This window comes from Heloderma suspectum, chromosome 2 (assembly GCF_057233095.1).
Source record: "Heloderma suspectum isolate Gila_16-S chromosome 2, 16-S_ref, whole genome shotgun sequence".
Classification (NCBI taxonomy): domain Eukaryota; kingdom Metazoa; phylum Chordata; class Lepidosauria; order Squamata; family Helodermatidae; genus Heloderma; species Heloderma suspectum.
This window is the reverse complement of record NC_139459.1, coordinates 361,823,569-361,850,516: the sequence shown is the minus strand read 5'-3', so window position 1 is coordinate 361,850,516 and position 26,948 is coordinate 361,823,569. Positions and strand designations below refer to the sequence as shown.

General features: G+C 46.8%; 1 protein-coding gene across 3 annotated transcripts; it reads left to right on the top strand.

The window, feature by feature from the left end:
• On the top strand, window positions 1-23,769 carry LOC146355657 (vomeronasal type-2 receptor 26-like). Of its 3 annotated transcripts, XM_084830926.1 has the most exons (7): window positions 1-668; window positions 6,106-6,218; window positions 7,537-7,675; window positions 12,768-13,113; window positions 15,696-15,905; window positions 17,541-17,667; window positions 21,881-23,769. In XM_084830926.1, the coding sequence occupies exons 3-7, from the start codon at window positions 7,644-7,646 to the stop codon at window positions 22,780-22,782; spliced, it is 1,617 nt and encodes a 538-aa protein (XP_084687052.1). In that variant the 5' UTR covers window positions 1-668; window positions 6,106-6,218; window positions 7,537-7,643; the 3' UTR covers window positions 22,783-23,769. The 3 variants fall into 3 exon arrangements, with proteins under 3 accessions (XP_084687052.1, XP_084687054.1, XP_084687053.1); XM_084830928.1 differs by lacking the exons at window positions 1-668; window positions 12,768-13,113 and adding an exon at window positions 5,695-5,843 and having other exon boundaries at window positions 7,537-7,828; XM_084830927.1 differs by lacking the exons at window positions 1-668; window positions 6,106-6,218; window positions 12,768-13,113 and adding an exon at window positions 5,695-5,843 and having other exon boundaries at window positions 7,537-7,828.
• Window positions 23,770-26,948: the final 3,179 nt, after the last annotated feature.

Genomic DNA, 26,948 nt, shown 5'->3' with positions numbered 1-26,948 from the left:
GTCCAACTCGATTTTATTGTTTGCAAACAGTTCGACAAAGGAGCTCACACTCAAAGCAGAGTCGACCCTGGGCAACCTCCGCGCTACAGTTTTATCACTTAGCTTGCATTCCTTAGCCAGCGTGTTACTTTTGATTGGTTGCCAGCGGTTTGCTTAGCAACCTTATCTTAGGGTTACTGTCTGCTCATTCTAGGCATGCGCAGCTCTTACAGTACTATGTGCTGCTTAAGACACATACAATGGCTTTTAGGTTACATTTTTACTACAATTCCCCCCTCAAAAGGCTTTTCTCAAATTTATACTCTCTTTGGTCCAGCGGTGAACTACGCACTTAAAGGCGCAAACTATTATCGCTGTGGCATTGACGGTGTTCTCTAAACAGCAAGTGAGGCCTGGGACGCTCTTGTTCTAGCTACTAGAATGTGGACAACAAAAACACTTTTTTTTTGAACTTTTGGAACTCAGTTTTGTTCCGTTCATCAGGAACCCTTGAAACGAGAGCGCCACTTTCTGTAGAGCTACTTGAGTCCTTTTAGGGGTTCATTATTCCAACGGTGACCTTCAGGTGGGTCAGCTTCCGGTGTGACCCTCTCTGGTGCAGGTGATGCCTTTATTCAGTGTGATGAATCCACTTCTTTTTTTTGGCGACTTTCATAGCAATGGGAGTGGTAAGTAGGATCTGAAACAGACCCTTTTGCTTCTTGGTAGGTGGTTCATCTTTCTAGGACTGGATTAGCACCCAATCGCTGGGATTGAGATTATGCACTGGAGCATCTAAAGGCCAGGATTGGTGCGGTGTCGCAAACCTGTGAAAACAAAACAGACTGCAAAGCAGTAACATAACCTTGAATCTTAAAACTTTTACTTTTAAATTCACATTTAAGCTATCAGCCATAGGTAATATCCGAGGTGGGCACTTGTGGAACGTTTAAAAGGTGTCAATTTAATACTTCCCTTGGGGGCGCACCATACTTGAGTCAAGGTGTTTGGCAAGGCCTGTGGCCTTTCAACTTAATCTTTAAACAAATTCTAATGAGCATTGTCTTTAAGGTGCGGTTCATCTTCTCAACTTGACTTGTAGATTGAGGTTTCCAAGGGGGGTGTAGCTTCTAGTTAGTTTGTTATGCCTGGGCCACTACTTGCGTCACTTGTCTAACAAAATGGGGCCCCTGATTTGATTCACTCTCTTTAGGTAACAAGAGCTTAGGGATTACTTTTTAACAGGATCTTGGCTACTGTCTGAGCGGTGCAGTCAATTGCTTTTATCATTACTAGCAGGTACCGATAGCCATGAGTCTGGGGCAACTCTGAAAAGTCAATTTGAAATCTCTGAAAAGGATAGTAAGCGCATGGGCGACTTCTCATTTGAGCTGGGGGCTCAAACATCTTTGAATCATTTTTGAGGCACAAAGGGCAGTCAGCCACTGTTCTCAGGTCTTGGTCCAACCTGAAGGAGGTGCTATCTGCCTCGGGCGCACTCAAAATCGGGGTGCTAAAGGGGGATGATCCCTTTATTAGCTAACCATAATTTTTGAACTTCTCAATGAGCGGCTTCAAGCCTGCACAGGTGGCTTTTTTCAGAGGATACTGCCTCACGCACACAGGGCTCTCCCTTTTTAAAGAAGATTTTAATTTGTGTTATGCATTTGGTCGGGCAGGGGTTCTGTCTGCCCACACACATGGATTAACATTCTTTAAAATCTCAGTCCCTTTGGCCTCTGACACAATCTTGATTGCTTGAAGGGCCATTCGATAATTTGAGCCCTGCATTGCTGGCAGCTGTACTACAATCTGATTATCACGGAAGAAGATTTTAGCTTGCAGTTTTGTTAACAAGTCCCACCCCAAGAGGGCAACCAGGTATGCAGATGAAACTACAAAGGCATGTTCCAGTATGTTATTTCCAGTCTTCGTGAGGAGGGGCTTACACAGGGGCAATTTAGTTTTGTTTTTTTTTCCCTTTAATTTCTTCTATAGTTACATGCTTTCCACTTTTTCTTGCCGGGGGGCTTCACAGGGATCATAGAAAATGTGGCTCCAGTATCTACTAGGGCTTTACAGTCTTCGCCACCAACCCTTACTTTTACCTTGGGATTCTCCCGAGCGTTTGTTCGTAGGGTGGTGGCCCTTCAGCTAGACTCCCCCCCACTGGAGGACCCTGCCAGCATTTGGCAGCCTTCAGGGTGAGTCTCTTTTCTCTTTTCTTTCAGCTCTGGACAATCTTTCTTCCAATGTCTCTTCTCTTGGCAATACGCACATTTATTGAGCCCCGGTTGGCCCTTTCCTTTTCTGCCCCCCCCCCCTGGTCACTTCTGTGCTCTCAAGCTGCTGTTTATATCTCCGCCCATGGTGGCTGCCAGCATTGCCTTTTCCTTTTTCCAGGAATGGCACTTTTTTATGTGCTCTCATGTGCACCATAGCTCTAAAAACTTCATGATCTGGGGTCTGATAAGGCTAAAGCAGGCGGTGATATTAAGGCTTGCTTCAATTTAAGAAAAGCCTTTTTTATTTTAATTGTCCACTTCTAGTGGGTAATATTTTTGTTAAAGCTTCATACGGGGGCTTCACCCCTTTTTATGGCCACTATAGCCTCCCTCTTGTAACAGGCACACTTATCTTTTGGCTTGCCTGTTCTGCAAATCACGTTTCAAATTCTCTGTGCCATGCATCAGTTTTAACTCTTTGTTTTCTCTGCAAGTTAGGCTGTTTGCCATTGCTTCGACAGAGACTCGCTTGCTTAGATCTTCAACGATACACATTTGGGATAAGCTTTCTTTCTTTTTTAAGCCTTTTTGTCTGCTACTTTCTTCTGCCTTCTTTTATACCTTTTTCATATCATTAAAATCTAACACCATGACTGGAAAACATTTGTTTTGTATAGTAGGGCATGGTGGAGCAGATCTAACCATTATACTGCTCCTCTGACTGCATGGTCAGGGCCCATCAAAATCAAGGGAAGGGCGTTCTCATATGTGGAAAGAATTCCAAGCCACCATTTTTGCATCGGCAACTCCACACTGCATGAGTTTTGGCAGAGTGTCAGGTTTGCCTCTGAGCAAATGGAACGTCAGAACAGTTCAGATTTTGAGAAAGAGCTGGAACACATGGGGCAGGAACTTTCTTAGGCTTCAGAAACACAGCTGGGCTTAGAAGTATCACGGGAGAGTGGGGGACTCTCTCTCTCTCACCTCTTAAGTTAAGAGAATTTGCTGCCCCCTTTTTAAAGGGAAACTAACTTTCGTAGTTTCTCTTTGAACTTTTTGAAGGCTGTTTCCTTTGTAGTCTATGAATCTCTAGAAATTTGTATCTGTATGCTTCATTAGGGTAAATGAAATCAAAGCCTTGGAAATCATAGAATCATAGAATAGTAGGGTTGGAAGGGGCTTACAAGGCCATCGAGTCCAACCCCTTGCCCAGTGCAGGAATCTAAATCAGAGCATCCCTGACAGATGGCTGTCTAGCCTCGTCTTGAATGCCTCCAGGGTGGGAGAGCCCACCACCTCCCCAGGTAATTGGTTCCATTGTCGTATTGCTCTAACAGTTAGGACGTTTCTCCTGATGTTCAGCTGGAATCCAGCTTCCTGTCACTTGAGCCCATTATTCCGTGTCCTGCACTCTGGGATTATTGAGAAGAGATCCTGGCCTTCCTCTCTGGGACAACCTTTTAAGTACTTGAAGAGTGCTATCAGATCTCCTCTCAGTCTTCTCTTCTCAAGGCTAAATATACCCAGTTCTTTCAGTCAAATGCAGCTTTTTATCTGAGTGTTGAAATCACAAATCAAACTGTACACTGAGCTGATCACAAACAAACACACAATCTACAACAATGGGAGTTTAAGGCTATGACAAGCCTCACAGTACTTTTTATGGCAAGTCTTTAACTGGCCAAAGTTCCAGTCCATGTGCAGAGTGCCTCTAACAAAGAAGGCTTTGGGCCATAAAGAAGGGATGCATTTTAAGAAAAGCTCTGTGTCTCTTCATCAGTTCGAATGGGGAAGGTGTAACCTTACACCTCTTCTAAATTCCTCCACAGATAAGAACAGAGCAGTGCTGCTCAGCTTTCCAGCTGTGATGCTTTTCTTGTTTGTTAGTTTTTTTTGCAAATCTCACTCTTTTGTCAGGTCCTCACAGACACCTTCCAGCCTCTCTGCTTGCTAAGGCTAAACCAGCCACGGCGAAGGGGGGTTAGGCAAGTCCCCCTTGGCTCTGCTCTGAGTAGGCTGACAGAGAGAAGCTCACACAGACCCTGATATTTTAAGAACTTGCTCTGTCTTTGTTTCTTGATTTTGCCACAGTCTTTAAGTCATCAAACAAATCTCTTTCTTCAGAAGTTGCAGCTTTTTCAACTGCTTTTGCTTCTTCTAACAAACTTGGATACGGTGGCAGACAAACTGTCTCTGGAGGGCCCCCTCCCTCCCCCAACAACCTCTCCTCCCAACCTAACAGACCGAATCAGACGGGGGGGGGGAGCTCAGGGCACCTTGGGCAGGGTCTCCCAGTCTTCAAGCTCCTTCCGTGGGGCTTGAATCAGGGGGAACAGGGGCTTTGGGCTTCACCTCGGAGCATACCATCATGACTTTACAATATTGAACTTTATATTCAACCTTTTCTCACCTTCAGTGGATTTTGGTTGGCACTCATCCAAATGCTGATAACCTCACCTTCCCTGAGGCAAATTTATCTCTTACTACTTGATTCAGACACCACCCGGGGTCTCTTGCCCCTGTGGTCCTTTGCCAGTAACACATTTACACATTTACACTTCTGTAACTAAGGGGGATTCTTTCCGCACCAATTTAACCAACTATCAATATAGGCGAATTGATCTCATTGCCCATTATTCACCACATTTTTATATACAGCATTTACAAGATTTACACCAAAGGATCCTATGTCTGGCCAACTAATTCCAAATGCTGGCCATTCCAATTGACAGAGTGTAACCAGCTTGCCTTTCGACATCTTAGTACACGGAGTCTGACAAACCTCAGACGCTTGACTTTGCTAAAGTTCTTTAGCATGCATCCCAAGGGAGTGGCAGAGCTTTCTAAACGGGAGCTACCCGCCTCCATTGTGCCTACCTCTGTTTGAAACCATACACGGAGCCTGACAAACCTCCGACACTTACACGGAGTCTGACAAACCTCAGACGCTCCGAAGGCAACTCAAACAGAAAGACAGAAGGGAAATCAAGTACTTACTCTGCCCAACACCCTAGTGCCGTCTCTTCAGACCCATTCAGCCTGGTTGACTCAATCAATGGAGTCCATGCCTTTAACCTCCTGGGTGTCCCGACCCCCGTTCTCTGGTGCCGTGGCAGACCTCAAAGGCGGTCCGGCGCGCCCCACAGGCACCTTTGCCGGTTCTGTCGTTTGACCCCAGGGTGGTCCAAGGGACTCCTGGCTGCTCGTCAGTTTGTTGCACAAAATGCTAGTTTCGCCCCCTGGAGGCTAGTCCAATTTGCCCCAAAGAGGAGAGTCAACTTCAGGCTGGGTCCAACTCGATTTTATTGTTTGCAAACAGTTCGACAAAGGAGCTCACACTCAAAGCAGAGTCGACCCTGGGCAACCTCCGCGCTACAGTTTTATCACTTAGCTTGCATTCCTTAGCCAGCGTGTTACTTTTGATTGGTTGCCAGCGGTTTGCTTAGCAACCTTATCTTAGGGTTACTGTCTGCTCATTCTAGGCATGCGCAGCTCTTACAGTACTATGTGCTGCTTAAGACACATACAATGGCTTTTAGGTTACATTTTTACTACAAAGTAGTGTTGCAGTCATCCTAGGAACCAAACTTTGGAGAGAGCGAGGGAGCCGAGTGCTGCTGATGCATCTACTGCTGCAAGGCAAGATATGTGGGGTGTGTGCATGTGCGTGTGTGTGTGTGTGTGAGAGAGAGAGAGAGAGGGAGAGAGAGAGAATGCAATGCAATGCAATGCAATGCAATGCAGAGTACAGGAACATGGAGGGAAGTGTCACGGGACTCAATTGAGAGATGATATTTCAGACATTGTTCCACCCTGAATGAAGTCACTGGAAGTTGGTCTATTTGTAGCTGAGTTTGGAATAAACTATTTTCAGATTTGTATTCCAAATCTGCCTTTGTAGATTCCGGCCTTACATTGATCTGGACAGGTGATCAGGGGAGAATTTGCCATCACATGCCTTGCTAAGCAGGAGAACAGTTGATCTGCTTCTAGAACCTCTTTGGGGCAAAGAAGGTAGGCAGAGTTAAGCAATACTTTGGTTTTTTGTTAGGAATTGGATAATGACTAAGAAATCCCCCACCCCCAGCAGTCGTCACCCAAGAGAGGGGTGGGCAGAAGGTAAATCTCTGGGGGATCTGCAGTAGATCAGACAGGACTTCTGACTCTCAAATATTTAACAGAAGCAGCAATAAATGACTCCCTTTCACCCTACATTATACTGCTGAAACAAAGAAAGCTTGGGGGAAACCTGGAGTGGATTTGTGTGTGCGAGGACTCACTGGCTCTCCAGGGATTCAGACAGGAGTTTTTCCCAGCCTACATGGAGGTGCCTTGAAACTGGGATCTTCTGCATGCAAAGAAGGAGCTCCACCACTGAGCTACAGCCCAGCCCCTCAGTAGTTCAGAATCAGGCAAAATCTTGCTTCGGTGCCACTCTGGAAGTGAAGTGATCTCCGCTAAGTTAGGTTTGCTCTTAAAAGTATCAGACTAATTCCTGGAGGAAAGGTCTACTGACAATTATTACCCGTCATAGCTAACTAAGGATTCCACATTTTGAGGCAGTCAACCCTTGGAGTTGTGGGGGGGGGGAAAGAAAGGGGGCTGTTGCCATCATCCCTTTCTTGTAGGGCTCCCAGGAAGCATGGTGGTTCACCATGGTCAGAAATAGGATGCTGAGCTGGATGGAGTTACCTTGGTTTGTCCCTGCAGGGCTCTTCTGATGTTCCTCTTCTGATGTTCTCCTTAGATAAATATAAGGGGGAGACTGGGTCAGTCAAGGGTGACTGGCCATTGTTAAGCCTGGTGTACCTCCCCTGTGGGAAGTTTCCTGCTAAACTGTTTGTTTGTTTGTTTATTTTTATACTATTCTTATTGTGATTTTATTATTGTATTTTGGTTTTGCCTGACAGCCACTTTGGAAGGATTTGCATGATAAATAGTATATTTGTGGGATATCAATACTTAAAATAGATAAATGATAATAAATGTGCTGAACTATATTAACCTCTGATCTATGATCCAGCTGGGCTCTTCTGAAATGCAGCTGGCAATACTGTTTCTGTGTGCACGTGTGTGCATGTGCGTGTGTGTATATGTGTGTGTGAGAGATGCAGAGACAAAAACAGGGAGACATAGACAGACAGAGAGTTAACAAAGAACCTGGATTTCTCTGTGTGTCCTTGGTTTATAGACTGAGGGTGGCTTTGATCTGGAAGCTTCCCCCCCCACACACCCCAAAGGAGGGTCAAATTAGATGGATTTCATTGCCCTCCACTTCTCAGCAGTTTTGTTGGTGATTCCACCCTCCCTCCCAATATTGTTCTCATTGCAGGTGGATATTCAAGTACTACCAGCAAATCCTGACCTTTGCCTTCACCATCAGTGAGCTCAACAAGGATCCAACTCTCCTACCCAACACCACCCTCGGCTTCCGCATCTATGATCACAAGGAGATTGTCAGAAGGATATACGTGAGCACCCTCTCTCTGCTCTCCACTCGGGGGCAAATGGTTCCCAATTATAAATGTGACGGGCGAGATAAATTGCTCTCTGTTATTGGGGGTCTTGACTCTGAATCCTCAAGGCAGATGGCATACATCCTGGGCATCCTCAAGATCCCACAGGTAATGAATCTGGGGGCGGGGGAGATGTGTTTGGGGCTTCTGCAGGACTCTGGAACATGGAGATGGAAGGGCCAGTTTCTGGAAGCAACGCAGTGGGTGTGTGGTGCAGCTGTGTCGCTGTAATTCTGGGTGGCAGGAATGAATGGCCTTCCAACTTCAGCAATAACCTTGGCGATAATCCAGAATGGGGACCGTCAGGAGGCTGTTGCACGGCCAATCCCAGCAGCAGCTCTTTTATGTAAGGAAAGGTTTTCGATTGGGGAAACAACAAACATTCTAGCAACACCTTAAAGACTCACATACTAACAAGGTGCCAAAACTCTCTTAGTTGTTCTTGCTGCAGATGACTAACACAGTTGCTCCTTTGGGGATTGGGTGTAGCCCCCCATGCTCACTACAGTATAAGAGCTGTGATTTATGTTCGGTGATGCGGACCTAATACATTTTGATGTAAGTAAGGCATTTGACCCATACCAAAAAAGGGAAGCACCAAAGAATGTTCAAACTATCGAACAGTGGCACTTATTTCACATGCCAGTAAGGTAAAGCTCAAGAACTTGCAAGGTCGACTCCAGCAATTCATGGAACGAGAATTGCCAGATGTGCAAGCTGGGTTTAGAAAAGGCAGAGGAACTAGAGACCAAATTGCCAATATCCGCTGGATAATGGAGAAAGCCAGGGAGTTTCAGAAAAACTTCTATTTCTGTTTTATTGACTCTTCTAAAGCCTTTGACTGTGTGGATCATCACAAATTGTGGCAAGTTCGTGGTGGTATGGGGATACCAAGTCATCTTGTCTGCCTCCTGAGGAATCTGTAAACGACCAAGTAGCAACGGTAAGAACAGACCACGGAACAACGGACTGGTTTAAGATTGGGAAAGGAGTACGGCAGGGTTGTATACTCTCACCCTACCTATTCAACCTGTATGCAGAACACATCATGCGACGTGGTGGGCTTGATGAAGCCAAGGCTGGAGTTAAAATCGCTGGAAGAAACCTTAACAATCTCCGATATGCAGATGATACCACTCTGATGGCTGAAAGCGAGGAGGAGCTGAGGAACCTCATGACGAAGGTGAAAGAAGAAAGTGCAAAAGCTGGGTTGCAGTTCAACCTCGAAAAACCAAGATTATGGCAACCAGCTTGATTGATCACTGGCAAATAGAGGGAGAAAACGTGGAGGCAGTGACAAACTTTGTCTTTCTAGGCACAAAGATTACTGCAGACGCTGACTGCAGCCAGGAAATCAGAAGACATTTACTTCTGGGGAGGACAGCAATGACAAATCTTGATAAAATAGTGAAAAGCAGAGACATCACACTGACAACAAAGGCCCACATAGTTAAAGCAATGGTATTCCCCGTAGTTGCCAACAAAGGTCCGTCTAATCAAAGCTATGGTTTTCCCAGTAGTAATGAATGGCTGTGAGAGCTGGACTATAAGGAAGGCTGAGCGCCGAAGAATTGATGCTTTCGAACTTTGGTGCTGGAGAAGACTCTTACGAGTCCCCTGGACTGCAAGGAGGTCAAACCCGTCCATACTAAAGGAAATCAACCCTGAGTGTTCACTGGAAGGACAGATACTGAAGCTGAAGCTCAAATATTTTGGCCACCTAATGCGAAGAGAAAACTCTCTGGAAAAGACCCTGATGTTGGGAAAGACTGAGGGCAAAAGGAGAAGGGGACGACAGAGGATGAGATGGCTAGATAGCATCACCGATGCAATGAATATGAACTTGAGCACGCTCTGGGAGAGTGCGCAGGACAGGAAGGCCTGGCGTGCTATGGTCCATGGGGTCACGAAGAGTCGGACACGACTGAACGACTGAACAACAACAACAACAAATTCCCCGTAGTAACCTATGGCTGTGAGAGCTGGACCATAAGGAAGGCTGAGCGAAGGAAGATAGATGCTTTTGAACTGTGGTGCTGGAGGAAAATTCTGAGAGTGCCTTGGACTGCAAGAAGATCAAACCAGTCCATACTCCAGGAAATCAAGCCAGACTGCTCACTTGAGGGAAGGATATTAAAGACAAAACTGAAGTACTTTGGCCACATCATGAGAAGACAGGACACCCTGGAGAAGATGCTGATGCTAGGGGAAATGGAAGGCAAAAGGCAGAGGGGCCGACCAAGGGCAAGATGGATGGATGATATTCTGGAGGTGACGGACTCGACCTTGGGGGAGCTGTGGGTGGCGACGGCTGACAGGAAGCTCTGGCGTGGGCTGGTCCATGAAGTCACGAAGAGTCGGAAGCAACTGAACGAATAAACAACAACAAAAAAGGCTTTTGACAAAGGGACCCTCAGTGGCCTGATTAGCAAGGTAGTTAATTGTGGCCTGGGTGGTCCAACTACTAGGTGGATACACAGCTGGCTGGAAAACCATACTCAGCGTGCATTTGCCAATGGTTCCTCATCAAACTGGAGGGAGGTATCGGGGGGGGGGGCACAGAGTTTGGTCTTGGGCCTTGTACTCTTCAACCCTTTTATTAATCACTTGGAGGAAGAGGTGGAGGAATGCTGATCAAATTTGCAGATGACACAAAAATGGATGGGATAGCTAATAGAGACAAAATTCAAAATGATCTTGATAGCTTAGAAAACTGGGCAGAAAATAACACCATGTAATTGAACAGAGACAAGGGTAAATTTCTTCATTTTGGAAAAAGAAATCACAAGCATGGGTATAGAAGGGGGATACCTTTACAGTAGAATGTGTGAATGGGAACTTGGAGATGTAGATTATCACAAGCTGAATACGAGTCAACAGTGTGATGTGGCGTCATAGAAGGCAAATGCAATTTCAGGTTGCATCAAAAGAAGCATATTTTCTAAACCATGGGAAGTAATAGTTCCACTCTTCTCTGCACTGGTGAGATCTCACCTTGAATACTGTGTCCAGTTCTATACATCACACTGTGTGAAGGATTCAGACAAATTGGAACGAGATCAGAGAAGGGCAACAAACATGATCAGGGAACTAGAATCTAAGTCCTGTGGGGAAAGGTTTGGGAAACTGGGTCTGTTTAGCTTTGTCACACAGAAGGCCACAACGTTTCTGTGTCATCCAAGATTGCAGGCTTGAATTACAGGAAGGCAGATTTTGGTTGAACATCAGGAAAAACGTCCCAAATGTCAGAGCAGTCAGACAATGGATCTGACTGCCTAGGGAGGTGGTGGGCTCTCCGTTGCAGAACTGGACAGCCGTCTGTCAGGGATGCTTTAAACTGGATTCCTGCACCGAGCAAGGGGTTGGACTCAATGGGTTAAATGGCCCCTTCCATCTGTATGGTCCAATCAGGTTCATCACATGGGGGCAGAAATCCGCACCAGTACCGGGGCTTTCTCCATCCGGTTTCAGTGCGGGATTAGATCGGGATCCTAAACACAGTGGTTTCTTTCTAGTTATATTCTGTTCCTTACCTTTTTGTTGCACAAAATGCTAGTTTCGCCCCCTGCAGGCGAGTCCAATTTGCCCCAAAGAGGAGAGTCAACTTCAGGCTGGGTCCAACTCGATTTTATTGTTTGCAAACAGTTGGACAGAGGAGCTCACGCTCAAAGCGGAGTCGACCCTGGGCACCCCCGTGCTGCAGTTTCATCGCTTAGCTTGCATTCCTCAGCCAGCGTGTCACTGTTGATTGGTTGCCAGCGGTTTGCCTAGCAACCTTATCTGAGGGTTACTGTCTGCTCATTCCAGGCACGCGCAGCTCTTACAGTACTGTGTGCTGCTTAAGACACATACAGTGGCTTTTAGGTTACCTTTTTACTACATTTTCACAGGGTGGCTCCTTTTCCTCACAAAGCCATTACACACGGCGGGGGTGTTGTGAAATGTCCTCCCTGGTTCCTGCCCCTTTCCCTCCCCTCGCATATTACGGGTGGTTTTGTCGTGATTGACGCGTAATGCAGGTGGACAGCAACCTCCCCCAAACTGCCCGCCCCCTGCCCCCACAGGCACCAGCTGTCCGGCGAACTCCTGGAATGCAGGCATGGTGGCCATTCTGTGTTGTGGAGTAAGCAGCCGGAGTTGGGAGCAAAAGTTGGTGCATTGCATTTAGCCACGGTATGGTGGCAAGCCAGAATGGTGGCAAGCTGACAGGTCAGTATACCGCCACATCCACCACCCTGATGCCACTGCCACCGGCATCAGGACCGCACCCCCAACAACCCCAAACGAGGCAGGGCTTTTTTGCGCGACGGGAGAAGTACGCAGGCAGGCCATGGCACTCCCATTGTGTGGGCTGAAAAAAATACTGTGTGTTTTCCCTTTGGGGATAACATGGGATAGGCGGGGGAAATGATGGGAAAATCACTGGAGGATTAGGATGTCATGTAATGGACCTGCGAACTTCTGTAAGTGGCCAATCATGAACGTGTGATAAATTGCAGGTGTTTGTTTTTACTGCAACAGGCTAACGGGACTACCCCTCTCGAAATTCCTTCTTTCAGCTTGGTTATGGCTTCTTTGAACATAGTCAGAGAGAGAAAAGGGTATTTCCTTCCTTTTACCGGATTGATCCCAGTGAAAATATTCAGTACCTGGGCTTAGTCCAGCTGCTCCTGCATTTCCACTGGAACTGGATTGGGCTGGTTTCCTGCAGTGATGAAAGGGGTGATAATTTCATCCAGACACTGACACCATTGTTCAAACAGAATGACATCTGTATGGTCTTCTCTAAAATGCTGGATCCTGCTGACGGGGTCCTAATGATGGGGAAAGAATTTAAGGATATGTATATTCCTAGTTCTTGGCTGAAATCCTTAGTTATTATTCTTTTTGGGGAATCAGAAGTTATAACATTGTTTATTGAACTCCATCAGACCAACAGCCCATTAAGGAAGGTTTGGATCTTGACATCTCATTGGGATATTGCTGCAACTGGGTCCCAGTTTGGCTGGCAATATCTAAAACCTTTCCATGGTGCTTTACACTTCAGACTCCACAGAAGGGATGTGCCAGAATTCAGGCCTTTTCTCCAGGCTTTAGACCCCTTACGACCTCAAGGAGACGTCTTTCTTTGTGACTGGTGGGAAATCGTATTTGACTGTCAGTTTCCAAACTCACGTCAAACATTTCTAAGTGGAAATAGAAAGTGTACCGGAAAGGAGAAGCTAGAGGACCTGTCAGGCTCCAAGTTCGAAATGAGTATGTCCAGTTGCAGCTACATCATTTACAATGCCATCTATTCCGTGGCACACACATTACATGCCATGTCCATCTTGGGATACACACGTGCCATGACGGGGGAAGACAAGCAGCTTCTGAAGGTCCAGCCATGGCAGGTAACACCCTTGTTCATATTTCGCAGTGTTCTAAAAAGTGCCTTGGAGTTGTTCTTTTTAAAGGTCAGACCCTGGAAGCAAAGAGTGACTGTTAGAAAAGAGCTATCCGTCCATTCTAAAGATCCTAAGAGAGATTGCCTTTGGATATTCTTCTACAGCCATGATTTCCCTTAAAAAGCAATAGAAAGTCAGGGGGTGTCTCCACCAGCTATTTACTCTGAGCTGGCTGTTTTTATCTTTAAACAGCCAGCTCAGAGGTCATTAGGCATACATGATGTCGTGGCCATCCAGCAGCCACCCCGGCCAGAGCTTACTGGGAAAAAACGGATTTCCTGACACTGCTTAAAGTCTGATTCTAAGTTGGGTTCTCCACGGTACAGTTGTTGTGTGCCCCAACCCCCGCATTTACCTCGGGTCTGCTAGCCCTGCCCAGGTCAAGGGGTGTTTGCTGTCCCCTGTGTTTCCCAGTTAGTGTCTACTCAGCAGTAACTCCCATTGTGCTCAATGAGGCTTGCACACATCAGAATTTACAGAGATCCCCCAGAATTGAATACAGAATTTAAAGCATCGATTCCCTGAAGCCGGTGAAGCGCTTTATCAGAACTGCGATTCTCTGTGACTTGGTTCATTGCCTAGGGAAGTAGCTATTTCACACCTTCATTACAGAGATCCTTTGCTTAGAAAGGGGGCTGGTTCCCCATCCTTGTGTGTGTCCTCCCCCCACCTCCCCCACCTCTTTCCCAGCACAAGCATATGTGCGTCTACTCGGAACGAACTCCCACTGTGCTCAATGAGGCTTGCTCCTGAAATGCCGGTGCATCCGGACTTTCAGGGAAGAGTGGGCGGCGGGGAGCCTCTCTTACTGCTTGAGCAGCCCTTGCCAGTCAGATGATGTTCACGCCAACCCTCACCCCCACCACGAAGTATTTTCTGTGAAGTGATGTTTACTGGCTCATGGAGCCCTTCATGGACCAAGGTGCAGCAAAGCTGATTCCTTTAAAAAACAAATCTGGTACTCTTCCATTCACTTCTCCTTCCGTTGTTGTGAAGACATGGTCTCAGTAAAGAATAGCAGAGTATTATAATGGTTCTGTATTACTTATGTATTTTCAACTATGACTATTAAGGGAGGAATCAATGAAGCCCCCCAAACATGCAGTCCTTGTCTATGAAACAGTATTTGTCCCCCCACCAACTGGCAGAATCAAATTACATGCAGCTCTCTACCTCCCCCCCCATGCTCCTTCGTGCAAGCTGGCTGAAAATGTCAGAGATATTGGTCTCCCTCCTGGTATGAGCCAATCTTCTCCAGCCCCAACCCAAAGATGTGAGAGTGTCTTCTAGCAAGTAGAAGCTAGCTAAGCTCCCACCCACCCACCTGAGATAGGGGTGCAAGAAACCCCGCTTACCTGGCTCCGCCAGGTTCCGCAGGTGGGGGGAGGCGATAGGTTCCTCCCCTGGAATCCTTGACAGGGGGGGAGGCAATCCGTTCCTCCCCCCCCGGAATCCTGCCCGGCTGGCTCCGCTCCGCGGCCAGGCCTTGGAGCCGCCAGCTGGGCCAACCTGCAGCGGGGTCTCTAGCCGCAGCCAGGCTGCTGCAGACGCAAATAGCGTCCTGTGTAGGGACGCCATTTTCGTCCCTATGCAAGCCCATGATAGGCCACGTATATATTTATGTAGCCTATCATGGCTAAAGCAGGGATGCAAATGGCATCCCCTACGCCATTTGCATCCCCGCTTTAGCCGTGATAGGCTACATAAATATTTATGTAGCCTATCACGGCTAAAGCAGGAACGCAAATGGCGTAGCCGCTGCCATTTGCGTCCCTGCTTTAGCTGTGATAGACTACATAAATATATACATAGGCTATCATGGGCCGGCATAGGGACGCAAATGGTGGCCGCTACTACGGCTGCCATTTGCGGCTGCAGCAGCCTGGCAGCAGCCAGCTCCGCTGGCGCCGCCGCAGCCAGAACTGCAGCCAGGTAGGCTCCGTTTCGCGGGGCTTTCGCGGTGTGGTGGGGAGGGGGGCTCCGTTCTGCCACAGATTCTGGGGGGCCAAATTCACTGGAATTCGGCCCCCCAGGGATCCGTGGTGGAATTCTCTAACGTCCCTACCTGAGAACCAGCGGGGAAACGTCTTCAAATGGTTGTTGCCCAAAGAAGAAGCATCTTAAGATTTTGACTAAACCAGGGGTGGGCAACTTTGGGAAGTCTGGGGCTGTTTTGACACTGGACCCCCAAGCAGGCTGCACCCCCTCCGTGGGTGCTGAAAAATAAAAATAAATTAATACAAGGTGATTCCTGTAATCGCTATAGAGTGTAACAAGGGCAAGAAAGCCAATTTTGACCCTTCTGGTGCTCTATAGCCACTATGGACAACTTTTCCTTTTTACTGAATTTGGTGGGTTGCAGGGGCTGCATGCTGCTGACTGGTCATGTGTTGCCCAACCCTAAACAGTGGGGTGCAGATGAATACCGTCTCCTTCCTTGCTGACCATCACAGTATGTTTGAAAACACCAGACACCACTCACAGTCACAACCCGTCACCCCGTTTGCTTAGTGTCTCTTTCATTTCAGGTTCTTGCCTCCTTGAGGAACGTCCGGTTTAACAACAGCGCAGGAGATGAAGTCTCTTTTAAGGGAAATGGCAAAAGATATGATATCCTGAACTGGGTCTTCTTCCCAAATGGGTCTTTTGATCCTGTGGAAGTTGGATGGATAGACCCAGGGGCTCCCCCAGGCCAAGACTTCAGCATTCGCTCGGAAGTGATCGTGTGGGCTACAGAGGTGGGGTTGAAGCGAATGTTCTGGGGTCATGGGAGAAGTAAAGAACGTTGCAGCTCTATGCCTTGAGAACAGAAGATGTCTTTCTAGAATATTCCAGAGGTCTGTGGAGTCCAGGGAAGGGCTGCTGCCCTGTGGTAAAGCACTGGTGTTGCATCGCATGCAAAAAGTTTGATCCAGCTAGGGCTGGGAATTGATATGGCACTCACTTCCTTTGTTCCTATTTAATTGGCCTTTTATTCAAAATCACAGTCTAGCGACTTTAATGGACTGGGTGAGCTCCAATAAACTTTAGGTCAATCTAGGCAAGATGGAGCTACTACTGGCCAGGCTTCAGTGATCAGGCAGCCTTCTGGGTAGACTACTGCAACACGTCCTATGTGGGTCTCCCCTTGCAGATGGTTCAGGAACTTCAGTTAGTAAAAATATGTCAGCTGGGGTACTGTACTGACTGGAACTGGGCACTGGGAACATATTATGCCTGTCTAGTACTACCTTCACTATCTTTTTTCACAGACTCCGGCTAGTTTGTTTCTGAGCCCAATTTAAGGCATTGGTCTTAATCTGAAAAGCCCTTTATGGCTTGGGGCCACAGTATCTAAAGGAACTCATCTTCCTGCCCATGCTCTGAGATCATCATCTGAGGCCTTGCTCCAAGTGTTCTCACATACTGCGATCCATGGTGGCTATGCATGAGTGGGGCCTTTTCTGTAGTTCCCCCCCCCCTTGCGGGATATCCTGTCTAGCTTAGTCCTCCTGGCACTGACTTTGTCAACTATTTGACACCAAAGTCCTTTTTTTTTCTCCCAGAACTTTGGAAAGAATTTTAAACTGCTGCTTATTTAATTTTTAAGGATATAGTTCATGCTATTCTTTGAAAGCACCCTTTTTCATGTTTTAGATGCTTGGGATTTGTCTCTTCATTATATAGTATTTAAAATTATCATTTCTTCTCATAAACCTTGTAATGTGTTAGAATTGGTTTTATTGCGTTTGCTTTTATTATGTGTGCTGCTGCCTGAGAGCCTTGGCAAATCATAAATTTAATCCAGTATAGAGTCATAGGATCATGGAGTTGAAAGGTGCCTACAAGGCCATCGAGTCCAACCTGCTGCTCAATGCAGGAAGCCTGATTCCCAGGCGGTCTCCCATTCAAGTACTAACCAGGGCTGACCCTGCTTAGCTTCCGAGATCAGTACGTCTCACCATAGCGGGGAAGACTGTGACCAGGTAATAACCAAGTAATTCATTAAATAAATAAATGAAGATGAGGACTGGAATCTTGTTTTATTTTTATGGAGCCATTAGTCAGTGGCAGAGCACCTGGTGTGCATGCTTAAAATGCCGGATCTCAAGCTAGAGTTGGCAAAGACCGTTGTCTGAACCCCCGGAGAGAGAGCAGCTGCCAGTCAGAGAACACCGTCTTGAGCTAGAGGGACTTGTTATAAGGCAGCTTCCGGTGCTCCTATATCTGTCTCAGTATTTTGTATGAGCCTCTTCTGATATGTTTGCAAATGTCCAGAATAGGTTTGGGTCTCCAAATGGGCAATTCTCCTCACCATGAAATGGGAAATGCCGTTGAGTAACTCAGAGACCTGTTGTGTGGAAAACCTCAACTATTTCTCCCTTCCTTTTCAGAAGCTGCCCTCTGCAAGATGTGTGGAGAGGTGCTTTCCAGGACACCGGAGAAACGTTCCAGAGGGAAAGCCAGTTTGCTGCTATGAATGTGTCTGTTGTCCAGAAGGGACCTTTTCTAACCAGACAGGTAGCTAGGGGTGGGCGAACGTCACTTTCCTGTCCTCGAATCTTGTTCGCGGTGGGGGGGAGGCGCTTCGCTGCTCCCCCCGCAAAGTTCAGGCTGGGGGGGAGGCTTCCCGCCTCGCCCGGCTGAAATTCAGGCCGGGGAGAAGGCGCCTCGCCTTGCCCGGCCGCGAACGCAGACTTTTTTTTTTTTAAAAAAATCGCCCCCGTGATAGGCTACGTGACGATTAACGTAGCCTATCACGGCTAGATCTGCAAAGTCAGCCGTGATAGGCTACATAAATCGTCACATAGCCTATCACGGGTGACTTAAAAAAAAAAAACGCATACGCAAATGGCGGCCTCCATAGGGAGCCGCCATTCGCGTTCCTTATTTGGTCGCTGTAGACTACGTAAATCTTTACGTAGACTACAGCGACCAAATAAGGAACGGGAACGGCGGCTCCCTATGGGGGCCGCCATTATCCCTACGCGCTTTTTTTTTTTTTAAGTCATCCGTGATAGGCTACGTGATGATTTATGTAGCCTATCACGGCTGACTTTGCAAATCTAGCCGTGATAGGCTACGTTAATCGTCACGTAGCCTATCACGGGGGCTTTTTCTTTTTTTCTTTGATTGGAATGGCGGCGGCGGCAGCCGGTCGAAAGACCGGCTGCCGCTCCCGCCCCGGATGAACACCCGCTGAACCGCCGGCCATACCCGCCGCCGGGAGGGACATTTGGCAAAGGTAAGTCCCGTCCCGGGGGGGGTGCGGGGTGCGGGGGGTTGCGGAGAATTTCTCCCCAAAACTTGTTCGGAGGGCCGAACACGTTGGCGCTCGGCCCCCCGAAGTTTCGGGGAGAAATTCTCTGCCATCCCTACAGGTAGCTAAAAATTTGAGAGCTGCCATGTTGCACTGGTTACCAGCTGTTTTCCAGGGCAAATTCAAGGTGTTGGTTTTGACCTTTAAAAGCCTATATGGCTCCAGCCCAGCCTATCTCAAGGAGCACCTCCAGCAACACCAGACAGGCCACTCAACAAGATCAGCCTTGGATGCCTTCTCTCTGTCCCATCAGCCAGGACAGCTAGGCTGGTGAGGATGAGGGAGAGGGCCTTCTCTGTGGTGGGCCTCACTCTGTGGAACTCCCTCCCTAGGGAACTCTGCCATGCTCCCTCTTTAATGAGCTTTCACCACACATTAAAAATGTGGTTGTTCAGGTAGGCATTTGGGGTGTGTTAGGGTATTTTTAGAAATACGATGTTCTAATGTAATATTTTGTTTTAAACTGTTGTATTATTGTACATTGCCCAGAGTGGCTGGGTGACCAGCCAGATGGGTGATCGAGAAAATAAATAAACAAACAAATAAATAAATATTCAAGTGTGGAACAACCTGGGACACAAATGGGACAGGAGAGGTGCAGATCATGAATGAGTGGCAGAGGACGCAGTTTCCTCTATGGATGACACTCAGTTTCGGTGTTCGTTTGTTTTCCAGTTTCAGAGCTTGTTTACAAAGATTTCGTAGTTTTTTGAAGAAATGTTCTAATTGATTATCATTATGCTCAACAACAGCAATAAAAACAAGTCAGAAAATTGTTAACACTTATGAGTAACGACGCTTTCTGTTGGCTTTCTTCCATATGCATCTTTCTCACCTTCCCTTGCATTTTTTTTTTTTACAGGGGTTGGATTGAGATTAGCCATACTTAGCAGAGGCCCATTGAAATCGCTGAGACTTTAATTAGTCATGTTTAGCAAGTCTCACTGATGTTAGTCTGACTGATTTCAATGAGTCTAATCAAAGAGATATGGCTCAATCTGGATCCAACACCACAGTTCCAAACTCAGTTGTTTTGGCATCAGGCCCAAAGGTTTTAGGGGCAGTTATGAATTAAGACTAAGAACATTAGGGATGTGTGAACCAGCAAGACATGAGCTCACCCAAATTCTCCAAATTCCATGTCAAAACTTGTTCCGACTCAAATCCCTATCAGATAGTGAGCTTGGGGGAGGGGAGTTGCATAAAAATCCATGAGTATTTTCATGCATATTTTACCAAATGCATCATCAATTGTGGGCATCTTTGAAATGTACATGTTCTTCTCCCATTGATTGAAGCATATCTCTGTGTATTTTTTAAAGTACACATTTTCCATATGTGTTTTTCAAATATAGGCATGCAGTAGAACACATTTGGGAGGGTCTGTGAATCATATTGCAAGCTCAGAAAAGTGTGGGCTTTGACCACAAATTGCATCTGAGTCCATGTTCAATCTGGAAGGTGTATGCTGGGCAAATCCTGATGAAAAATGAACAGAATTGAATTTCTCAGACAACCTTAAAGAACACCATTCAGGCCAGCATTCAGGATAACAACCAAGGCACGATACCCCAGGCCAAAACAGATTTGCCCTTTTTCCTATAATGTCTTCCATAACCTCTCCCTCAGCCTCTGCACTTACATGTCCTGTGGACGAGTGGCTGGCTGGCTGGCTGGGGAAGGGTATTCATAATCTGAATAAAATGACATATGTACTTATTTATTTATTTCCTCATTCAGAAGACACTGGACATCCTTGTTCAATTACTTGTAGCACGATTTGGTATCCCTCCCCCTTGCAGAATACAGAACATGAGCTTTGTACAGGGGGGTGACATGTTTCTTTGTTTTTAAAGTGGTTTCCACCTTTCCGTACTCTCTCCTTAAGATATAAGTGGCTGAAGCTGAAAGAGAGAGTGATCAAAGGGCAGTTGCACTCTTGGGTGCACAATAACATGCAGATATGCTAACTCCATCTTTGACTTTGTGGGCTGAACTGGCTCCCTCAAAAAGAACATCTGTGTCATCTTTGAAATATTTCACTAAATGGTCCATCTTCCTGGTCACAGTCAGAGCCTGATACCTCACTCCAGTCCAAAACACAATGCCGGGGGGGGGGGGGCGATACTGGCTTCTCTAACCAGTTTCCCACTCTCCCTATCAATACATACTCTGAGTTCATATTCCAAAGAAATTGGTATTTCTTTGCTTGTTTGTTTGTTCATTCATTGTTGGCTGAACTAGCAACCACATAATCAATATCTGTGTAATATTTGAAATCCTTCATTCATTGCTTCTCATCACTACAGCTGATTGTGGTTCAGTTCTTACAGTTCCCCAGTTTTCATTTCTAGATGCAGAATTTGATTCCTTGCAGAATATTGAAGTTGAGTCTGGTACGGAGCGCTGTCATATGGGGGTAGGGGAATATTTTGTAGGGATGGCAGAGAATTCCGCCACGGATCTCGGTGAGGCCGAATGCCAGTGGCCCACAAAGCCCACAAAGTCAAAGATGGAGTTAGCATATCTGCTAACTTGTTCTGGCATTCGGCCCCCCCAAATCTGTGGCAGAACGGACTGCCCCCCCGCCTCCCCGCAGATCCCCCCCAGGACGAGACTTACCTGGGGCGGATCTTCCGGGCGGCGGCTGCTCCGGCGGCAGCGGCTGCTGCGGCTGGTCTTCCAACTGGCTGCTGCCACCGCCATTTGCAGTCTTGTTGTTGTTTTTTTTTTTGCAAGATGTGATAGGCTACGTAAAGACTTACGTAGCCTATCACGTCTGCTTAAAAAAAAAGAAAAACGTGTACGCAAATGGCGGCGGCTACGGCCGCTGCCATTTGTGTTTCTTATTTTTGGCCATCTTAGTCTACGTAAATATTTACGTAGACTAAGACGGCCAAAAATAAGGAACGCAAATGGCGGCGGCCGTAGCTGCCGCCATTTACGTACGCACTTTTTTTTTTTTAAAGCCAGACTTCATAGGCTACTTAAGTCTTTATGTAGCCTATCACGGCTGACTACAGGGACGCAAATGGCGGTGGCTATGGCCGCTGCCATTTGCGTCCCTGCTAGCCAGTGGCCGGATGTCCGGCTGCTGGCGGAGCCGGCCGGCAGCTTCGCGAAATCCCTGTGGAGCGGAGCTGGCTGGCCAGGATTCTGGAGGGAGGGACGGAGCACCTCCCCCCCCCCAGCGGAACCCGGCGGAGCCAGGTAAGGGGAGTTTCGTACATCCCTAGTATTTTGTAGCTTTCTGACTTTCAAAAGAAGATTGCTGACGTTTAAACAAAAATAATCTAAGGTGTAAAATAAGCTAGAGAATGTATATGTACATCATCTTCGAGATATGAAATGCCCCCCTAAAAAAGAACATCTGTGTCATGTTTGAGATGCTTTAATATTTGTTGCTCATTCCAGATGCAGAGCACTGTGCCCCGTGCCCAGAAGATCAACACCCAAACAAGAACCAAGACCAGTGTCGCCCCAAGAAGATCCACTTCCTTTTCTATCAAGAGACACTGGGGTTTGTTTTAGTTTTTCTAGCTCTTTTCCTCTCTCTGATCACATCTCTAGTCCTGGCAACCTTCATTAAACACCGTGACACACCAATAGTCAAAGCCAACAATCGAGACCTTACCTACGTCCTCCTCATCTCCCTCCTGCTTTGCTTCCTCTGCTCCTTCCTGTTCATTGGCCAACCCATGAAGGTCACCTGCCTTCTTCGACAAGCTGTGTTTGGCATCTTCTTCTCTGTTGCTGTTTCTTCCATTCTGGCAAAAACTGTCATGGTTGTTCTGGCCTTCATGGCCACCAAACCAGGAAATATGGCTAGAAAACTCTTGGGGAGACAACTGACAAACTCCATTGTCCTGATTTGTCCCCTCATCCAAGGTGTGATCTGTGCTGTCTGGCTTGTGACCTCTCCCCCATTCCCAAACTTGGACTTCCATTCCCTATCTGGAGAGATCATAGCGGAATGTGATGAAGGCTCGGTCACCATGTTTTACACTGTCCTGGGTTACATGGGTTTCCTGGCCATTGTTAGCTTTGCAGTGGCTTTCCTAGCCAGGAAATTGCCAGACAGCTTCAATGAAGCCAAATTTATCAACTTCAGCATGCTGATGTTTTGCAGTGTCTGGATCTCCTTCGTGCCCACCTACCTGAGCACCAAAGGGAAGTCCATGGTGGCTGTGGAGGTCTTCTCCATCTTGGCCTCTGGTGCTGGTCTCCTGGGTTGCATCTTTCTCCCCAAATGCTACATTATTATACTGAAGCCCAATGTCAATACCAAGGATCAACTTCTAAGGAAAAAAAAATAACGCTTTGGACCATGACTTGCTAGTCTAGTTTCCTATCAAGTATATCTAGTTAGGAACACCAATAGAATTACTCAAAATTTAATGTGCTGACTTATTTTTTAAACAATGAGGTATGTTCCACACTGGAGCCTTTGCCCACTGCAGAGCCATTTGCTCTTCCCCAGGCAACTTGAAGAGGCTTTAAAAAGTTTGTTTGTATGGCAGTATGTTCCCCATCTAAACCGTACAATGGCTGAAGTGTTTTAAAATGGTGACCATGCACTATCAAGAATTAGTGTTTTATGTGACACATGGCACTGCAATAAAATGTTGCACTTTATGTTCATCTCCTAAGGGTTCAGGTTTCCTTCCTGTCAGTCATGCCTTCTTCTGTGATAGTGTATTTCGTATGGAGATTGACTTACCTGAAAGGAGAGCATTTTTCTCTCTCCCATGACATACCAGCTTCCTGTTTTTCTCTGCCAACTGACACAACATTCTCTGGCTATAGGGCATTCTCTGTTCTTCTCATTGGGCCTTTTTGCGTGGTAAAAGTTTTATATTTTATGATGAGGGTTCTTCTACAAACTTGAGATTGCCCCGCAAACATGCTGATACCTCTCTCATGTTTCTTAGGTGCCCCATTGTTGCTCCTCCCATATTTGCAAAATGGGAATGTAAAATGCATCGGTATGCTATGATAAAAACAACAACAGGTAACTAGGTTGAGAGAAGAAACAACAGCATAATATTTCCTTCAGCGTTAGAGAACTTTTATTGAATATTAGGAATCTAATAATGCAATACTATCGATGTCAACTCAGAGGTAAGTCACATTGAGCTCCATGTGACTTACTGCCAGGAAAGTGGGTATAGGATTGCAGCTGAAGTCTCATTCTGCAACTATGTGCTTAATATGTTGCAATTACTGTGACTTGTATAAGATAAATAAAATAGTGCAATAATTCTAATATTCCTTTTCTCATTATTTTGTCTCTTTATTTTAGTTGCCAGAAACAAAACTCAGGCATGAATTCTTAGGTTCTAAGATGGCTGGAAGAATCAGTGAGGCTTGAGCTCATCCAGGTTTTCTGATTTCCACCTCAGACCTCAGTTGATCTCATTCCCATTCCCAAAACATGAGCACTTCCCTACTTCTTTTGACTGAGGAAAGTACGCATGTCAGTGTACCTTTTTAAGCACACACACAAAATGCACAGTTTTCCCCTGTAAACTCAAATGTGAAAATGTTAGGGATGTCAGAGAATTCTGCCACGAAATCTGTGGCGGAACGAAGCCCCCCCCCACGAAAGGCGCGCAAAACAGGACACCTACATGCTGCCGTTCATGCTGCTTTGCGAATGGTGGCCACGGCCGCCATTTGCTTCTTCATTATAGCAGTGATAGGCTACGTAAATACTTACGTAGCCTATCACGGCTAATTCAGGGACACCATTTGCACCCATCTCTTTTGCTGTAATAGGCTACGTAAATATTTACGTAGCCTATCATGGCCAAAAAAAAAGGGAATGCAAATGGCGGCCGCCGTAGCCGCCGCCATTTGCGTTCACTGTTTTGTTTTTTGCCGTGATAGGCTACGTAAATATTTACATAGCCTATCACAGCAAAATACAGGGACGCAAATGGTGGCGGCTACAGCAGCCACCATTTGCGTCCCTGTGCAGGCTGCCCAGCGGCCGGATGTCCGGCTGCGGGCAGCCCCAGCCAGAGGCTCCGTGGAATCACCACGGAGAGGAGCCGGCTGGAGAGAATTTCGGGGGGAGGGACGGAGCGCCTCCCCCCCACCGCGAATGTCACCCATTGAAAAGGTAAGTGACTTTCGTACATCCCTAGAAAATGTGTATATCTGAGGCTTTCTGATTTGTGTGTGTGTGCTATTCCTGATTATATTTTGGGCGTTTGGGGTTTACGGACACTGTTAATGACATTATATTTCTTGGCAAATTGGGATGAAATTTCCAGGGATTGTTTCCTCTTCTGTGGGGACGTACTCTGTCGGGTTTCAGATGAATACGTGCTGGGATTTTTGTGCAAGAGCAGACTTTACATTTTGAGGATATCCAAATATAGGACATGCTCTTCCCCCCATGCTCCTTGTGGACCAGTGTTCTGAAAATGACAGACAGCATGGAGGTAGTGCTGCTTAAGAAAACAGCAAAGTTTAGAAGGAGAGGTGGAACATTTCATGTGGAAAGGGAGTCCACATCTTTCTTTCTTTTCTTTTTTTTAGGAGGGGGGGAATTAGGGATGTACGAAAGTGACTTACCTGTTCGCGGATTGTGTTGATGGTGGGGGGGGAGGTGTTCCGTCCCTTCCTCTGGAATCCTTGCCGGGGGGGAGGCACTCCGTTCCTCCCCCCAGAATGCTTGAATGGCCAGCTGTGCTCCACGGCAGCTCCGCGGAGCAGCCGGCCAGGCCCAGCCAGGCCAGAGCCGTCCGCAGCCGGATTTCCGGCTGCAGAGGGCTCTGGGTAAAAACAAAACAAAACCGCATATGCAAATGGTGGCGGCTATGGCCGCCACCATTTGTGTTCTTTCTTTTTGGACGTCTTAATCTATGTCAATATTTACGTAGACTATGACAGCGAAAATAAAGGGGAACGCAAATAGTGTAGCGGGCACTATTTGCATCCCTTTTTCATTCACTTTTTTATTCTATGTAAATATTTACGTAGGCTAAAACGGCGAATCAAAAGGGGACGCAAATAGTGCTTGCTACGCTATTTGCGTTCCCCTTTAATTTCGCCGTCATAGTCTACATAAATATTTACGTAGATTAAGACGGTAAAAAGAAGGAACGCAAATGGTGGCGGCCATAGCCGCCGCCATTTGTGTACGCAATTGTTTTTTTTTTTTTTAAACCACCCAACCATGATAGGCTATGTAAAGATATACGTAGCCTATCACGTCTTTTTTTTTTTTTTTAACACAAGCCTGGAAATGGCGGCGACGGCATCCTAGGGATGTCAGAGAAGATCCGCCACAGGCAAGTCTCGTCCTGGGGGGGAATCCGCGAGGGGGCGGGGGGGTGGCAGGCCATTCCGCCATGGAGTTCGGGGGGCTGAATGCACTGACAATCGGCCTCACTGAGATCCGTGGCGGAATTCTCTGACATCCCTAGGGGGAATTGGGTTTTTTCTTCCTCCCTCCCTATCCCCTTTTTTGTATACCATGTCTTTTCGATTGTAAGCCAGAGGCCAGAGACAGCCTGATTATTCATCTTCGTAAGATACTTTGGGAGGCCTTTTCAGCTGAAGAACAGGGGAGGAGAGAATCTGTAAATAAATAAATGAACAATCTCCACCCCCCACTGCCCGCATAAAGGCAAACAGGGCCTTTCCCTGGGCCTCTGCAAGTTCCCAGTTCACACGGGGGGGGGGGCTGGGGGCTGGGGGCCCAACCTGAACAAGCTCAGGCCAGCTTTGCACTGCTGTAATCAGGCACCAACTCCTTCCCTTTCCAGCCATCAGTCTGGGGTAATGAACTTTGACACAAGCCCATCTTGGAATTAGGTGCTCAGATCTGCACAAGTCAAAGGGCAGAACCTGACAAATAAGTCACATTCAACTGGTCTACAGAGAAGCAAAGAGTGAGGCAGGCCTGTTTTTCTCCCTCCGAAGTGCAAAGGGAGGTTCTGAGCTGTGGTTATTTCTCGAACCTGGAATTATCAAAATGACAGTAATTACTGATGAATCCCCAATGGATTCAATTACTGATGAATCCCCAATGGATTTCCATCCAGAATGTGAATAGCAAAGACATCTGGAGAAAATGTGCTTAACATAAATATGCCCTGAGCCCTCCCATGTGGGGCTGGGGTGGTGTCTGATCACTTGGTGTCTGCTTATTTCTAGCTAAGTTTCAATTCCCCTGCCGGGGCACGTAAATCCACTCTCTTTCAACTTATGTTTGTCTTTGACCTAGAAGGGAAGGTCTCCCTGTGCTGTTGATGATTTGGTGGCTGCTGCTGTTTTAGCTCCTGCCTCAGGCCACCCAGAGGATAGTGAGGGCCAAATGCCCATGTGACCAGGCTTTAACTACAGAAGGCCTTAACTACAGAGAACTGTAGCCTGTCATATTTCCACCGATAACAGCCTCTGAACCAGATGAAACTATGGACATGGACAGCCCTCTGAGAGATAAAGACTTTGGAGGAAGTTGTCTCAA